Source organism: Panthera uncia, chromosome A2 (assembly GCF_023721935.1).
Source record: "Panthera uncia isolate 11264 chromosome A2, Puncia_PCG_1.0, whole genome shotgun sequence".
In the NCBI taxonomy this organism is placed as follows: domain Eukaryota; kingdom Metazoa; phylum Chordata; class Mammalia; order Carnivora; family Felidae; genus Panthera; species Panthera uncia.
The window spans coordinates 25,167,656-25,186,001 of NC_064816.1; the positions used below are offsets into that span (position 1 = coordinate 25,167,656).

The 18,346-nt window shown below is 43.3% G+C and overlaps 1 protein-coding gene across 3 annotated transcripts in view; it reads left to right on the forward strand.

The window, feature by feature from the left end:
- Positions 1 to 18,346, forward strand: part of ABHD6 (abhydrolase domain containing 6, acylglycerol lipase) — a 64,217-nt gene that overhangs the window by 42,402 nt on the left and 3,469 nt on the right. For all 3 annotated transcript variants that reach the window (XM_049640809.1, XM_049640808.1, XM_049640810.1), the window contains 6 exons: positions 62 to 218; positions 2,898 to 3,011; positions 4,450 to 4,582; positions 8,218 to 8,375; positions 11,773 to 11,827; positions 12,042 to 12,142. In XM_049640809.1, the coding sequence (XP_049496766.1) occupies positions 62 to 218; positions 2,898 to 3,011; positions 4,450 to 4,582; positions 8,218 to 8,375; positions 11,773 to 11,827; positions 12,042 to 12,142 (718 nt within the window). The remainder of the gene's footprint in view (positions 1 to 61; positions 219 to 2,897; positions 3,012 to 4,449; positions 4,583 to 8,217; positions 8,376 to 11,772; positions 11,828 to 12,041; positions 12,143 to 18,346) is intronic.

Below are 18,346 nucleotides of genomic sequence, written 5' to 3' on the forward strand. Positions count from 1 at the left end.
CTTCCAAAACCACTTCTCTGGAGTTTGCTGGTTTTGTTTCACCTTTATGTTTCCTCCCCAGGTACTGGCGGAGAACGTTGGGCATGCAGGTCTGCTATGTTTACCATGAAGATTATCAGTTCTGTTATTCCTTCCGGGGCAGGCCGGGGCACAAACCTTCCATCCTCATGCTCCATGGATTCTCTGCACATAAGGATATGTGGCTCAGTGTGGTCAAGGTGCAGTTCTAGATTCTTCTCTCTCAAGAGGGGGTCACTCAATAAAGAAAAGGGTGTCCATTTGCATGTGATGTCATCAGCAATGATGGAAAGCAAAGGGAACCCAGAACCGTGGCTCAAATCATCTTAAAACTAATTCAGGGGGCGCCTGGGTGGCTCAGTCAGTTGAGCGTCCGACTTTGGCTCAGGTCACGATCTCGTGGTCCGTGAGTTCGAGCCCCACGTCGGGCTCTGGGCTGATGGCTCAGAGCCTGGAGCCTGCTTCCGATTCTGTGTCTCCGTCTCTCTCTGACCCTCCCCCGTTCATGCTGTGTCTCTCTCTGTCTCAAAAATAAATAAACTTAAAAAAAAATTATAAAAAAAAAAAAAAAGCTAATTCAGTATCCAGGTAACCCTTGAGCAACATGGGGGTTAAGGGAGCCCACCTACCATGCAGTCAAGAATTCACATATAACTTTTTTGCTCCCCCAAAACTTAACTACAAATAACCTACTGTTGACCAGAAGCCTTTACCAATAACATAAATGGTTGATTAATACATATTTTGTATGTTATATATATTATATACTGTATTCTTACAATAAAGTAAGCTAGAGAAAAGAAAATGTTATTAAGAAAATGATAAGGAAGAGAAAATACATTTACTATACTGTATCGAAAAAATCCATGTATAAACGGATCTGCATAGTTCAAACCTGTGTTGTTTGAGGGTCAACTGTATTATTCAGATCCTTTTCTCAGAAAAAATTTACTGAGTTGAATGTTATTTGTAAAATCTGTACCCTAGAAATACTTAAGTCTCATGAATATTTCTTAAGGTTTCTGACACTCACCTTCCTCTCAGAATTTGTCATGATTATCAAGATCAGGTTAACAAAATCATTTATTCTTTTTCAATGTTTATTTATTTTTGAGAGAGAGAGACAGAGTGCAAGTGGGGGTGGGGCAGAGAGAGAGGGAGACACAAAATCCAAAGCAGGCTCCAGGCTCTGAACTGTCAGCACAGAGCCAGGCGCGGGGCTCAAATTCACCAACTGCGAGATCATGACCTGAGCCGAAGTCGGATGCCTGACCGACTTAGCCACCCAGGTGCCTCAAAATCATTTATTCTTTTATACTCCAAGTATCTCCTCCTCCTTCCCCTCATTCTCCCTTTTGTTCTTCTTCTCTTTCTCCCTTGCCCTTCCTCCCTTCCTTCTACTTTCGTTTTTTTTTTTTTTTTTTAATTTTCCTGAGTCATTTAGAGAAACCATCTTTATCTAGCAGCTTCCTGAGATTGGTTTTCCACATTGCTCGCCTTCTGTCCTGGTTTCCTTGGGTGTGGCAACTTGCGTTATTGGTCAGAGGGACCAGGTGGTGCAGGTGGAGGCTGGGAGAGACTCCCACCTCAAGCAGAACTATACCTGAATGATTCCAAGTATTATCTACACGAGGGGGAAAGGGCTCACACATCCTGTAGTTCCTTGTGTTCTCATCCCCAGATTCCACTGGAAGGACAGGCATCCCCATGCCTTAATGAACCTCTCGCTTCCTGCCCCAACTCAGATGTTTGTTTGTTTATTTTTAAGTTTATGTATGTATGTATGTATGTATTTATTTATTTTTGAGAGAATGAGGAATAAGCACACAAGAGAGAGAAGGGCAGAGAGAGAGGGGGAGAGGGAGAATCCCAAGCAGGCTTTGCACTGTGCACTTTGCACAGTGCAGAGCTCCATGTGGGGTTCAAACCCTTGAACCGTGAGATCATGACCTGACCTGAAATCAAGAGTCAGGTGCTTAACTGACTGAGCCACCCAGATGCCCCTCAGATGTTTTTTATGTAACCGGATATTTGTTTATTGGTAACTGATGTTTCTCAGTTTCCTGGTTCAAAGTGGCACAAATATAAATGGAAGGTATTTTAGAATAATAATCCTCCCAGGATTTAGACATTAATGCAAAAAACAAAAAACAAAAAAAGTTGAAACCAGAGGTAGGGTGATCAGACAGTCATGGTTCTTAGAGAAAGCTTTGCTTTTGTTGGCTCCGGGGCTGCTCCAGTTGGCTGTGTTCTGGGAGAACAGAGGCTTTTTAGTTCCAAGTCAGTGGCTGCATAACTGAGTAAGTGTGAAAGGGGTGAGTGAAAGGAGAAGGAGATAGTAGATGCCGATTGGCATCGAGAAACAGTGGGAGGGGCGCCTGGGTGGCTCAGTCAGTTAAGCGTCTGACTTCAGCTCAGGTCATGATCTCGCGGTCCGTGAGTTCGAGCCCCGCGTCGGGCTCTGTGCTGGCAGCTCAGAGCCTGGAGCCTGCTTCGGATTCTGTGTCTCCCTCTCTCTCTGACCCTCCCCCATTCATGCTCTGTCTCTGTCTCAAAAATAAATAAACGTTTAAAAAAAATTAAAAAAAAAAGAAAACAAGAAATTCCAGCTTACTACCTTAACCTTTGCCCCCCTTTTCCAGACATCTCCTGAGTCCCCTCCCATGTGTATATTGATCTTTTGGGGCCTCTGCTCCCTATGAGGGTTACTGGCAGTACTTGTATCAGATGTTACTGGGGTAAGACACTGGGTGGCGTAGGCTCACCATCCTCAGGGATGGCTGTCAGGTCACTTGGTAAGTGGGGGCAACCTCCCTAGAAGAGTGGGCAGACATGTCCTGCACACCACATACTGATTCTCTGCACCCATGTGTTCTCAGTTCCTTCCAAAGAACCTGCACTTGGTCTGCGTGGACATGCCGGGACATGAGGGTACCACCCGGTCCTCCCTGGATGACCTGTCCATAGATGGTCAAGTAAAGAGGATACACCAGGTAAGCTGGAAGCTCTACCAAAATTGCTCAGACTGGGCCTTCCCCACCTCACATGCCCAAGCCTGGAGAGCAGGTAAGAGAGTTCCATGCTGACTTGTAACCAGTCTCTAATCCATTCTGTCTGCAAATATTTACAAACAAAATGGCACCCAAATGGTATCATTGGTCAGCTGTGGAGGGCCAGGACCTATTGCATATTGTTCTCCTTTAAGCCTGTTTTAGTTGTTTCTCAAGAAATATGGTATGGACATTTTTTTTAGCTCTTGAAAAAGGAGTTTATAATTCTCAAGATCATTTCCCTAGAGTCTGTTTTTTTGCTTACCACCTACATGACACAATATCATGATAGCCCCTCTGCCTAGTTGTGGAGGATGGGAAGGGTGCTCTTTGCATTTTGTTCTATTTTAGCATCTAGCTTCAGCCTCCCTCTGGCTGAGTTTTCAAAATCATGAGTCTCATGAACCAGTTCAGAATTTAATAGTCTGTAAGTTTCAGATTAACAGTACATATTTTCCCCAGATGAGGATTTTTTTTTTTAATGTTTATTTATTTTTGAGAGAGAGAGTGAGTGTGAACAGGGGCAGGGCAGAGAGAGAGGGAGACACAGAATATGAAGCAGGCTCCAGGCTCCAAGCTGTCAGCACAGAGCCCACTGCGGGGCTCAAATCACAAACTGTGAGATCATGACCTGAACTGAAGTTGGCGCTAACCGACTGAGCCCCCCAGGTACCCTGAGGATGTTTATTTAATGTCTGTACCCACCCCACCCCCCTTTAGATTGTGTATTCTGATGAGGTCAGGAACCTTATCTTTTGGGGTCTTTGATGTATCCTCAGGAGCTGACCATAGTTCCTTGTACATAATAGATATCCAATAAATATTTTGAGATGTGTGGATGGTTGGTTGAATGGTTGGATGGTTGAATAGACAGGTTGGTTGTCATATGAATGGATGGTTAGATAGATGGAAAGGGCTTTAAATTAGGGCAAGAGTCTTCAAACTGTGCTTGGCCTGCCACCTATTTTTGTAAGCTAAGTTTTCTTGGAATACAGCCCTGCTCATTCATTTACGTATTATCTCTGGCTGCTTTTGTGCTACAACAGTAGAGTTGAGTAGCTGCAACAGAGAACATATGACCCACAAAGCAAATAATATTTTCTCTTGGGACCTTTATAAAAAAGTTTGCTGGCTCATGAATTAGGAGAATTCTTGTTGGTTTTATACTTATAAATGACCCTTCAATCACCTGTGTCAGGTAAAGAGTATTATATGCCATAAGGCTTGTCTGAATAATGGATCCAGTAGATTTCAGACCCCCTTTCATTAATAGACCTTGTCAGCTGTCCTCACAGGAGGTACAGAGGTTTTCTGCTATGTAATCACTATTGTTGTTGACTACAGCTATATAACCAAGCCTCCTTCTCTTTTCTCTTCCTAGTTTGTAGAATGCCTCAAGCTGAACAAAAAACCCTTCCACCTGATAGGTACCTCCATGGGTGGCCATGTGGCTGGGGTATATGCTGCTTACTACCCTTCAGATGTCTGCAGTCTAAGTCTTGTATGCCCTGCTGGTGAGTTACAAGGCTAAAATAACCCCATGTGTGACTTGAGCACAGCAGGGTCTGAATCTCTAGGGAACAGATGGCAGTGTCTGCTATGGCTGTCTTTTAGAATCATTTTTTTCAACATCTACTTTAGAGATATACAGTGCTTTAAAGATAACTAACCAAACAGTAGTTGTATAACCATAATCGTAACCATGCTTTTTTTTTTTAGATTTTTTTTTATTAACTTGTTTATTTTTTATTTTTTTAAATTTACATCCAAATTAATTAGCATATAGTGCAACAATGATTTCAGGAATAGATTCCTTAATGCCCCTTACCCATTTATCCCATGCCCCCTCCCACAACCCCTCCCTTTAACCCTCCGATTGTTCTCCATATTTATGAGTCTCTTCAGTTTTGTCCCCCTCCCTGTTTTTATATTATTTTTGTTTCCGTTCCCTTATGTTCATCTGTTTTGTCTCTTAAAGTCCTCATATGAGTGAAGTCATACGATTTTTGTCTTTCTCTGACTAATTTCACTTAGCATAATATCCTCCAGTTCCATCCACGTAGTTGCAAATGGCAAGACTTCATTCTTTTCGATTGCTGAGTAATACTCCATTGCATATATATATATACCACATGTTCTTTATCCATTCATCCATCGATGGTCCTTTGGGCTCTTTCCATACTTTGGCTATTGTTGATAGTGCTGCTATAAACATGGGGTGCATGTGTCCCTTCGAAATAGCATACCTGTATCCCTTGGATAAATTGCTGGGTCGTACATGCTAATGTTTAAAATGTAGAGCCAGCCTTTTTCCACAAAGAATTCAAGGTGGTTAATTAAAATGTGTATAGTACTTTGCAGCACTTAAATACAGTACTTTGAAATATAACAATAATATTAATATCCAACATTTATTGAGCTCTTAAGAGCTAAGTTCCCTATATGGATTTAATTCTTGTCATATCCTTATGAGGTGAAAGTGCTGTTCTCATGCTTCTCCTTTTTTGCTGAAAACTTAGAAATCTTGATACATAACAAGATTTTTTTAAAAAAATCAACAAACAGGGGTGCCTGGATGGCTCAGTCAGTTGAGCATCTGACTCTTGATTTTGGCTCAGGTCATGATCTTAGGGTCATGGGATCAAGCCCTGTGTCAGGCTCTGTGCTGAGCATGGAGCCTGCTTGAGATTCCCTCTGTCACTCAGCCCTTCCCCTGCTCATGGGCACACATGTGTGCTCTCTCTCTAAAATAAAAAAAATAATAAGCCTTATTTTTTGTTTTTCAATCAATGTATATATGCATATGTCAACTTGAGCTGTAATATGTCCCCAGAAATTACATTCTAAAGTTGGATTTTTTTAAAGATTTTAGTTAAAAAAAGACTTTATTTTTTTAAGTAATTTCTACACCCAACATGGGGCTTGAGCTTACAACTGCAAGATCAAGGGTCACATGCTCCACCAACTGAGTCAGCCAGGCGCCCCTGAAGTTAGATTTTTAAAATTCATTTTTCTTATATGTCTTCAAACTTGGATTTGTAATGTGTTAGAGAAAAAACTTAATTTTTCTTTCTTTTTCCTTCTGCTCCCTCCCCCCATCTCTCTGGTACTTTCTTGGAGTATGATTTACACATAGTAAATCACCCAAATTTTAAGTGTACATCTCAATGACTTTTTACATGTGCATTTACTATCCAGATCAAGATAGTATTATAGGTGGGAACACTGAGGCACAAAGAAATTATGTTAATGCTGGAGCCAGGATAAGAAGAGATCCTAGGATGTCTGACTCTAGAACTGTGGCTTCTTTGGAAATCCTTTAACATCCACTACTTCTTTTATGTGACTCTTACCTACTACCTCCTTTATCTGCTAGAACCCACCATGAGTTGAACCTTCTACTGAAACCTAACTAAATTGACCTTTAAAATATTTTAGTTATCAAAGTCATTTTCAGGTCTGTTGAGGACATTAAAATTGAAGGTAAACTCCCAAAGGGTTTTCTTTTCTCTTTTTCCCAAGCACCATGTCTGAAATCATTTGGGCTTTTTATAATTAAGTTTGAGAACTGGAAAAACAGCTCCTGTGGAAGTTATTAGATTTTTGATCGCTTGTGGAAGATCAGATCTAACTGGCTTTTTTGAATGTATGACTCAGAGAAGAGTTTGACACCTGAGTTTCAATTGGAAATTTAAAATTATTTGTGTGTGAAAATGAAAAGATAAACTTGTTTTTAATTTGAAATAATTACATTTTTTTTAAGTTTTTAAAGTTTATTTTGAGAGAGAAATAGAGAGCAAGCAGGGGAGGGGCAGAAAGATATGGAAACAGAATCCCAAGCAGGCTCCACGCTGTCAGCACAGAGCCTGATGCAGGGCTCAAATTCACAAACTGTGAGATCATGACCTGAGCCAAACTCAGGAGTCAGATGCTTAACCAGCTGAGCCACCCAGGTGCTCCCTGCTTTGAAATCATTTTAAATTTACAGAAATGTTGCAAAGATAGTACAGAGAGTCCCATATACCCTTTACCCAGCTTCCCCCATTGTTAACGGCTCACATTACCAAAGTAAATTTGTCACAGCTAAGAAACCAACACTGGTACAGTACTATTAACTAAACTCTAGGCTTTATTTGGATCTCATTAGTTTTTCCACTAATGTCCTTTTTCTGTTCCAGGATCCGGTCCAGGATACCACATGACATTTAATCTAGGATTATTTTTAAAGTAAAAGGAAATAGATCGTGTAATCTGCCCATGGCATCGCAAAAGCCACATGATGCCCATGCTAGCTTTAAAGGAATTGCTGAATATAGGAGATTTATAAAGTGTGGATTTCTGCAGCGCAGTATTGATGTCACTGCCTTTCTTTCTGAAATGTAGCTTGTCAGCTAAGTTAAACATCTAGACATTTGCTCAGTGTTGGAAGTGAAAATTAGTTTTGCCCTCCTGTGCATATCAGCTCATGTGAATTTTCTTGTGTCTTGCTCCAGGGAGATAGGAAATGATGGTCAGTCTCAACGCTGTTCAGTCTCAGTGAACACCTAATGATCTGGACAAGGAGGGACTGCGTGGAGGGCAACATGGCAGACAGCTCAGAAGGGGTCTCTCTTTCACTGTGTATACGTATTGACCCCAAAAAAGAGATTACTAAGTGGGTCCAGGCCAAAGGAAGGAGTTGTCAGTCATTGCAGGCCTGTGTTTTCTTTCCTTCATGTATTTTATCAGCCTTCCCCTTAACGATATGAATGTGCAGGGGCTCAGGCAAGTTGTCTTATCAACTAATGCTTCTTAAACTCTATCATACATATGCCTCCCCAGCATCTTGTTAAAGTGCACATTCTGATTCAAGAGTCTTAGGAGAAGGGCTGAGATTCCGCATTTCTTATGGGCTTCCAGTGCTGCTGGTCCATGGACCACAGTTTGAGTAACCAGTCCCTAAAATATCCTGAAGGATTTTTTTTTTTTCTGTGTTTCTCAGAGTGTGGTTTTGACCTTGAGCAAGGATGGCAGTACTGATGAAAAAGAAATTTGGTGAAAAACACCTGAAATATATTAGCTCTGGGCCTTTATTGGAGGTTTCCTTCTAAAATGGGAATTAGTAAGAAGGAAGATACATTGCCAAGCTGTTTTGGTTTGAATCCCACAGGCCTGCAGTACTCAACTGATAATCAATTTATACAGCGGCTCAAAGAACTGCAGGACTCGGCCGCCATAGAGAAGATCCCCTTGATCCCATCCACTCCAGAAGAGATGAGTGAAATGCTCCAGCTCTGCTCCTATGTCCGCTTCAAGGTGCCCCAGCAGGTAACGTGATCTCAGCAGCAGTCTGCCTGCCCTCTGCCAGAGGCTTGGGCGTCCAGGGCCGGCTTCCTTCACACAGTTCTTGCATCTCGTACTCATCTATTTAGTCACTCAGCGCATGTCTGTACTGTGCCTGTGACATGTCAGGCACTGTGTTTGGGCGCAATGGTGAAGAAATAAGACCGAGAAGGCACCTGTGCAGACACTGGCCTGGAGGGGGGTGGCGGGGAGACAGGCAACTAACAAGTAAACAAATACAAACTGTGGTAAGTTCTATGGAGGAAATGAAGCTGGTGTATAGTGATTGAAAGCAGGGAGGCAGTGGAGACTTTGATAAACCTCTTTAAGAAAATAGCGTAGACAGAGATGGGGAAAACATAAGTAAGTTTAAGGCACTGGAAGGAGGCTTGGGTGAATGGGGCCCAGAGGGAGAGGGAGGGAGAGAGGCAAGGGCTACAGCAGACATTTCTTCTTCTTTTTCTTTTTCCTTTTCTTTTTTTCTTTTTCTTTTTCTTTTCTTTTCTTTCCTTTTTTTTTTTTTTTTAATTTCAGGACTGCTTTACACTCTTAAGAATTATTAAGAACCCCCCGAAGAGCTTTTGTTTATGGAGGTTCTGACTATTGACATTTACCATATCAAAAAGTAAAACTCAGAAAATGCAAAACACGAGAACATACCTACAGGCACTCATAATCAGTATGATGACACTATCCCTCGACAAGTAGGTTCTGAGAAACACAATGCTTTTGAGAGAATGAAATTGAAGAGAGCAAGTAATATTTAGCATTACAGTGAAAATAGTTTGACCTCTTGGACTAGCAGAAACCGCTTTGAGAACCACTGGGCTAGATCACCTAGGACCCAACAGGTGATGGGAAGGAGCCTGGAGTTCTAGGAAGGACTGTGGGGAGCTCAAACAGAAACAAAGAACCATTGGGGTCCTCCTGTGACCTGGGAGGTGACAGTGGTGTAGATGAAGGCAGTGGCAGTGGAGACTAGAGACCTGAGATGTTTTGGAGGAAGGACAGACAGCACTTATGGCAAATTGGAAGTGGAGGATGTGCGACAGTGAGGAGTCACAAGTGATTTCTGGTACTTGAGTTGGATAAAGGCAGCATTTTCTGAGTAGGGGAAGGAGAGAGGGAGGGTGGGTCTTGGGGACAGGCTCCAATTTGGACTTATTCAAGCTGTCTGTAAGGGCTCCAGGTGTAGATGTCAAGCAGACAGTTGGAGGTGCAGATTGGATATACAGGTAGAGCTGAGGGACTGGTTAGAGCCATCAGCAGGATGTTGTGGCAGGTCACGGTCTGAATGAAGCTGTGAATCTGGGGAAGGGGTGTGGGAACCAAGAGATAAGAATGCATGGTTCAGTCTCATAACTGCAACTAATCTTTTCTAGTGTAGGAACTGGACTCTGCCTTGGGGTGGGGCCTCCTAGGAGTTGAGGGAACGGGCTCTGTTCAGATGGTGTGAACACGACTCAGTTAAGGGGTGTAGAAGCACCCAGAGTCTGCTTCTGGGGTATGTTCTACCCCTGATATCCTCTTTTTAGTTGTGAGCTTGCATTGATCCCCTCCCAGCTGTGATCTCTTCCCAGTCTAGAGTAGTCAAACAGCGCTTTAGGAAATTCCGTGTTTTGGGGTGCCTGGATGGCTCAGTCGGTTGAGCATCCGACTTCAGCTCAGGTCATGATCTCGCAGATCATTGGGCTTGCTGCTGTCAGCACAGAGCCCACTTTGCATACTCTGTCCCCCTCTCTCTGCTCCTCCCCCACTTGTTTTTTTTCTCTCTCTCTCAGAAATAAATAAACGTTAAAAAAAAAAAAGAAAATTCCACATTTTGAGTTGTCAGGGATATGAAAACACTGGGAGAAAGTAAGCGGCAGCTCTAAAAGTCTTCCTTTCTAGGAGACAAGGAGCATCAGGCACTCTGCCTTCTGTGTCATGTTGTTATGTCTGTCTATTTACTTGCCTGTGTTTTCCACTCTAATCTCAGCAAAATCAAGGATTTTGTTTTAACTGGCTGTTTTATCAGCACCCCCCCCCCAACCCGCAGCCTTTAGCACAGTGCTTGCATCAAATAGGTCCTGGGTATAGATTGGGTGGGCCAGAGGACGGGAAGATGCCCGGACAATGCAGAGATGGAGAATGGACATGTTAGTAGATGCAGAGGAGTAGTAGATGGACACATGAATTGATGCCTGTATATGCTTAGGTGATTAAAAGTGCAGGATGGATGGATGGGAGGTTGCCTGGAGAATGCAGGGATGGAAGGTGGATGGATGGGTGGATGCAGGATAGATGGATATATTGGTGTATGATTCAGAGATGCAGGGTGGTTGGATGGATGTCTGCATGAATCAGGGATGGAGGTTGGACGAATGGGTAGATGCGGGGTAGGTGGATGCACGGATAGATATATGCACATATGAGTCAGAGATGCAAGATAGGTGGATGGGTGGCAGAAAGGGTAGAGCAGGTGGATGGGTGGAGGATGTAAGATGGATAGATACATGGGGGCAAGATGAATAGTAGAGCAAAGAAAATGGCTGATGCTGAGATAGTGTGTTGGACAGCTTGCCATTGGTCTCACCTCTAGGCTTCCACTTCCAGAACGGTCAGGTTCTAGTCATGCTCCAGATGGTTGGTTTAGAGCAGTTCTGGCTGGATGTTCCCACTTCAGTCAGCACACAGGACTCCATAGAGTCATTTAAGGGGCTTGAACCATTCCCAGGTAGATGAGTGCCAGTGCTAATGCGAAGACTGTACTCTACTTCAACTCCTGGGGCACGAGGAAGAGGAGGACTGTGTTCCTTCTGCCCATAGCATGTCTCTGGGTCAGGATTCCGGGTCCAGGAGATCTGGCCTGCCCACATTTGCTGCAGCTTTCTCCAGCCCTCTGCAAGGAAGGCAAAGATAACATTGAATAATAAGCAAAGGACTATGGAACCCTTCCCAGAATTTTCTCAGTAGTTTATCTCTTTATTGTTCAAGAGGCTCATCAACCCCAATAGTTTAAATTTTTTTAGTAGACCTTGTTCTGCATGTGGATATTATTAAACAATTATTTGATGTTATCTCCAGCCAGATTGTGTTTTAAGCTTAGCAGAGAATCTCAAGATGAAGTGGCTGTGACCCCATCTCAGGTGTTTTTTACATGCTTTGGCTTCCCAGTACTACCCACGTTCCTCCTTAATTACAAAGGAAAAAGCATCATATGACCCTGAGTCAATTACAATGCATACTACATTGTGGGAATTTGGAGGACCAGGCCTTAAAACCTTGACAATGCCAATGCTGTAAATTGCTGGACTTTATTTCCTTCACTGTCCCAGAGCCCTGGGGGGCCCAAGAAAACAAATCATCTCCTGCCTTCTAACTATGGGTCACTTCTCTGTAGATCCTGCAAGGCCTTGTTGACGTCCGAATCCCTCATAACAACTTCTACCGAAAGCGTAAGTAGTGCCGTTTCAGCTTTTTGCTCGTGACAAATGAAGCTTTATGGGTGGCTGGCTCTTCTAGTTTACATTTCTGAGACTTGGATAGTTTTCTGGGGCCCCTTTGATAGTTTTCTGGGGCCACAGAAAGTGGTGGCCTGGACTCAATGCCTGTCCCTGAACTCTGCAGTGGGTACCCAGCGTGTGCTCACTTTGTTTTCCTTTTCTGAAGTGTTTTTGGAAATCGTCAGTGAGAAGTCAAGATACTCCCTCCATCAGAACATGGACAAGATCAAGGTCCCAACGCAGATCATTTGGGGAAAACAAGACCAGGTATGTAGTGTGTCCCTGGGGCCACCTGTGCCAGTTGCACTGGCCTTTGAGGAAAAACAAGAGGTCATTTATAAAGTGAGCCTCATCAGCTAGTTTCTGATACCAGCAAGAGATGGAACACGCCTGGGTCAGGTGCTGATATTTATGAGGGATGTCATTCTCTGAGTTGAGAGCAATGACACTGATCTTTTAAAATGAAAGGCAATTTAAAATCATTTTTACAGATTACTTTTATCAAAGCCATGTAGTCTCATAGTACAAAAAAACTTTATTTATTTAAAAAAAAATTTTTTTAACGTTTATTTATTTTTGAGACAGGGAGAGACAGAGCATAAACAGGGAAGCGCCAGAGAGAGGGAGACACAGAATCTGAAGCAGGCTCCAGGCTCTGAGCTGTCAGCACAGAGCCTGATGCGGGGCTAGAACTCACGGACCGCGAGATCATGGCCTGAGCTGAAGTCGGCCGCTTAACCGACTGAGCCACCCAGGCGCCCCTACAAAAAACTTTAAAGAGTACAAAAAGGTAGAGGCACCTGGGTGGCTCAGTCTGTTAAGTGTCCAACTTTGGTTCAAGTCATGATCTTGTGGTTCAGGACTTCTAGCCCTTCATTAGGCTCTCTACTCTCAGTGTAGAGCCCACTTCGGATCTTCTGTCCCTCTCACTCTCTCTGCTCCTCCCCCACGCACACGCACGTGCTCTCAAAAATAAACAAACATTAAAAAAAGAATACCAAAAGGTTTCTGATGAAAATTTGATCTCTTTTCCATCCCACATTCCAAATCCCATTTCCTTGAGGCAGTTCTCACTGTCTTACATTTATTTCTTAAATTTTCTTAGGCAGACATTGACAGCAGCAAATATTTTTTACTTAGTTGTGACTATCTGTGTCGCGACTACTGAGCTCTGCTGTTGTGCAAAAGCAGCCATAGACAATATGCAGACAAGTGACCTGGCAGAGTTCCAATGAACCTTTATTTCCAAAAACAGGCAGTGGACCATTATTTACTTACTGCCATGCTAAGCATACATATACATACATAGATAAGTTTTATCTGTAAGTTGTTCACACATGCTATATGCACTGTTTTGCACATTATTATTTCATATATGTAGGAATTTATGTATCTTGGAAATCATTTCATACCAGCCCACACAGATTTACTGCTCTATTTTTTAATATATATATTTTTTATTTTCCTGACTTTTATTCATGTATTTAAGTAATAAGTTTTTCTATACACACACAAAAATGATAAGACCAGTGGTTAAATCCTGCTTTTTTTTCTTAATTTTTTAAAAAGTTTATTTATTTTTGAGAGAGAGAGAACAAAGTGGGGGGAGGGGTAGGCAGAGAGAGAGGGAGACAGAGAATTCGAAGCAGGCTCAGTGCTGTCAGCACAAAGTTCAATGTGGGGCCCAAACTCATGAATTGTGAGATCATGACCTGAGCTGAAATCAGATGCTTAACCGACTGAGCCACCCGGGCTCCCCACATTCAGGAATTTTTTTTTTTTTAATTTTTTTTAACGTTTATTTATTTTTGAGACAGAGACAGAGCATGAACAGGGGAGGGGCAGAGAGAGAGAGAGACACAGAATCAGAAGCAGGCCCCAGGCTCTGAGCCATCAGCCCAGAGCCCGACGCGGGGCTCGAACTCACGGACCACAAGATCGTGACCTGAGCTGAAGTCGGATGCTTAACCGACTGAGCCACCCAGGCGCCCCACATTCAGGAATTTTAACACTGATGCGATGCCTTTGTCTAATCTACCATCCATATTTCAAATTCATCAGCTGTTTCAACAAGGTCCTATATGGAATCCTTCTCCTTCTCTTGCTTCCCTGAACTAGGATCTAATCCAGGATCACATATTAAATGTCATGTCTCTGCAGTCTCCTTTATTATGGACCGATACCCTACTCTGCCTTTGTCATTCATGACGTTAAGATATTTGAAAAGTATAGGTCAGTTATTTTATGAAATGTTCCTTAATTTGACTTTGCTGTTTCCTCATGATTAAACTCAGGTTTTGTATCACCACTGGAATAGCTCATGCATGGTAAGATTTCACATCTCGGACACACAGTGTCCTTCTGCCCATCCTCATGATGTTAATGTTGATTGCCTGGTTAAGATGTCTCATTTCTTCACTGTAGAGTTACTGTTTCTCTCCTTGCAACTGATAAGGAGTCTGTTGGAGACACTTTGAAATATCCTGTTCCTCATCAAACATTCCCCCCCCCCCAGATTTACCATCTGTGAATGATTCTTGCCCCAAACAAAGTTTACATTCTTCTTTTTTTTAATGTTTGTTTGTTTTTGAGAGAGAGAGAGAGAGGGAGGGAGGGAGGGAGGGAGGGAGAGAGAATGCGCAGGAAAGGGGCAGCGAGATGGAAACAGAGGATCTGAAGCAGGCTCTGTGCTGTCAGGGCAGAGCCCACTGTGGGGCTTGAACCCACAAGTTGTGAGATCATGACCTAGCTGAAGTCAGATACTCAACCATCTGAGCCACCTACACACCCCTTTTCTTTTTCTTCTTTAAGTTTCTGTATTTATTTTGAGGGAGAGAGTGAGTGGGGGGAAGGGCAGAGAGAGAGATGCAGAGAAAGAATCCCAAGCAGGCTCTGCCCTGTCAGCACTGAACCCAACACAGGGCTTGATCTTGTGAACCGTGAGATCATGATCTGAGTGGAAATCAAGAGTCAGACACGTACTGCCTGAGCCACCCAGGTGCCCCTGCGTGATTCTTGTAACAGCTGCATAGTACTCCATTGTATGGCTCTGCCACAGTGTATATAATTAGTGCCCTACTAATGGTCATTTAGATAATTTCTAGTTTTTTGCTATTAAACAGTACCTCAGTGAACATCAGTACAGGTATGAGTTTGTGGAGTGTGAGAGCATATGCAAAGTGTGAATTCTTTGGTGTGGACTCACTGGGTCAAAAGATAAGTGCTTTTTAAAATTTTAATAGGTGTTAGGAGTGCCTGGCTGGATCAGTCGGTAGAACATGCAACTCTTGAAGTCGGGGTTGTGAGTTTAAGCCCCACGTTGGGTATAGAGCTTACTTTAAAAAAATTTTTTTTTAATAATAACGTTTTAATAGGTTTTATTAGATGGCTCTGTATTAGTTTGCTGGGATAGTCATAACAAAGTACCACAAACTGGGTGGCCTAAACAATAGAAATTGACTATCTTAGGGTTCTAGAAGCTAGTAGTCCAAGTTCAAGTTGTCAGCAATTTGGTTCCTCCTGGGAGCTGTCAGGGAGAATCTGTACCATGCCTCTTCCCCAGCTTCTGGTGGATGCTGGCTATCTTTGTGTTCCTTGGCTAATAGATATCTTACCCTGCTGTCAGCCTTCATCCTCACATGGCATTCTCCCTATACCTGTGTGTCTCTGTGTTTAAATTTTTGTAAGGGGGCCAATCATATTGAGTGAGGGGTTCACCCTGCACCCGTATGACCTCATCTTAACTAATTACATTTGCAACAACCCTATTTTCAAATAAAGTCACCTTTTGAAGGATTGGAAGTTGGTACTTCGAGATATGAATTTTAGGGGGGACACAAACGATAATAGAGCCTCCATACTGATTTATGTTGTTTGTTTGCAACTGTTCTTTAGAAATTGTATCTTAACTCAGAGTTCTTCTAAAATGTAAAGGAAGAGGAGGCAATGAGAAATGGAGCCTTTCTTTTTTTTTTTTTTTTAATTTTTTTTTAATGTTTATTCAGTTTTGGAAGGCAGAGAGAGAGCACAAGCAGGGCTGGGGTGGAGAGAGAGGGGGACACAGAATCCGAAGCAGGCTCCAGGCTCTGAACTGTCAGCACAGCGCCCTGGGCAGGTCTGGAACCCACTAGCCTAGAGATCATGACCTGAACAGAAGTTGGATGCTCAACCTACTGAGCCACCCAGGTGCCCCAGAAATGGAGCCTTTCTAAGGTCAGGATGGTCTCCTGGAAGGAGAAGCCAGGACTGTGTGCCCAGCACATGGGGGGAGGGAGCGGTGATAGCATCAGTGTGCAGCTATCCCAGATCGGCCAGGTGTGTCAAGGATGTATAGTGCAGGGAGGTGGGCATGGAGAGGAGGGAGGGCTCACTTGATCTCTTCTGCAGCAGCCAAAGGACTAAAAGAAGCTTTGTGTGCATCTGAGGGGAGAAGCAGGACACAGAGTAGGCCAGCAGGGGCTTATTCAATCAGAATCAAGTTAGAACAATGAAGGCCTTTCTTCATTCTAGAAACCCCAAAGGTTATTTGGGGCTCTCAGGAACCAACAAGGGGACAATGCAGAAACCAGGTTGCTGGGCTTAGGCAAAGTCTAGGTTCCAGCCCTGCCTTTGCCCTGTATTGGCCCGTGACCTTGAGCAAGCCACTCAGCCACTCCAAATCCTGTGTTTCTCTTCTACTAGGGTGAATGTGAGGCTTAAGTGAATACATATGAGGGTGATCTTTCTCCAGTTACACAAAAATAAGTTGTTTATTACTCATGTCCTTTGCCTGTGATAGTTGGCCTCTGGCTAGGGTCCAGAATTTCTTCCAGGACTCTGGAGTCCGTTTTGTTCTGAAAAAAGAGCATAACGTTCCATGGGCCTGCTATAAATACAATCAGATCTTCTGTGTGTTCTATGGACCATCCCCAGGGCAGAATCCAAATAGCAAAGGCTTTAGGGGCCCTTTATTTCATAGCCTTTTGCTTCCCAAGCATCTGGCTCTTTTCCTCCTCTATCATCAACAATTTGGTGTCACTGGCCAGCCCCTTCCAGGCTGAATGCAGTCTCCCTGTTCTTTGGACCCCTGTAGGTTCTGTAGCTGCTGTATTGTAGACTGCAGGGAGCTATGCACATTGTTGTTTATGTCAGTCATGCCCCCTGGATTTGGCCAGTATACAGCCTGCACAACTAAACCTGAGAGGATTTCTGCACAGCAGTTTAAGTATTTCCCCTCTGTGTTCAGTCCCACAGAGTGGGAGGGCCTTCTGGGGATACACAAGGTTTATTACTATTTATGTCCCTTCATCCTGCTAGCACAGTGCCTGGTATGCAGGTGACCCAGAGTACACAGTGAATGAGTGAGCAAGTTAGAAAGTAAATAGGGGCGCCTGGGTGACTCAGTTGTTTAAGCATCTGACTCTTGATCTTGACTCAGGTCATGATCTCACAGTTTTGTGGGTTTGAGCTGACAGCACAGAGCCTGCTTGGGATTCTCCCTCTCTCTCTGCCCCTCCCCTGCTAGCACTCTCCTCTCTATGGCTCTCTCAAAATAAATAAATAAACTTAAAAAAAAAAAAGATGCCTTATTTTAAAAAAAGTAAATAAACTAGCAAAGGGACAAACCCACTGACTGACTGCCTATGCATTTAAGTCAGCTAACAGATTTATATTGAGCACCTAGTATGTGCCTGACACCATATTAGACCCTGGGAATATAGCAGGGACCAAGACAGACAGGATCCCTACCCTCCAGCAGCCTATGGTCTACTTACATTATCATGCCTGACAGGGCTCAAACTAAGGTTAGATCTTATCTTTATAATTTTTATATTTTATTCATGATGGATCTTTTTGCATTAATGTTTGTTTTAAATACTGCATTAAAATAATCTTCATCTTGGGGCACCTGAGTGGCTCAGCTGGTTAAGCATCCAACTCTTGATCTCAGGGTTTTGAGTTCGAGCCCCACGTTGGGCTCCACCCTGGAGCTTACTTAAAAAAATAATAATCTCCATATTGATGACTGAGTTTTTTGGAGCCTGCTTAGGTTTTGTGCCCAAGGCCAGTGCCTCACTTTCTTCACCCTAATTTTGGCCTTGGCCTGAAATGGGATGGAGGAAGATTGTTTGACCATCTGTATGAATGTCTTGCCCACGAAACAGCTGGTGTGGTTCCCGTAGACGTGCATGAGGGTCCACACAGCTGTTATTGCATGTACCTCTGAGTGACCGTGGGGAATGCTGGATTTGACCAGCATAACAGGGTCAAAGCTAGAGGCTCATGTGGGTATTTTTGAGCCCTCTGTAGGATATTCAGTTGGGAGTTTCTACTTTTTCATACTTTGACCAGTTGAGTCCACTTGCATTTCCTCTGGGTATTTTTCCACAGAATCTGGACTTTATTTCTGCTCAGACAGGTGCCATGACAGCCTTACCTGTGAGTGAGGGGAAGGCAGAGGTGTCTGATTCCTCTGCAGGGTGCCCCCCTCAC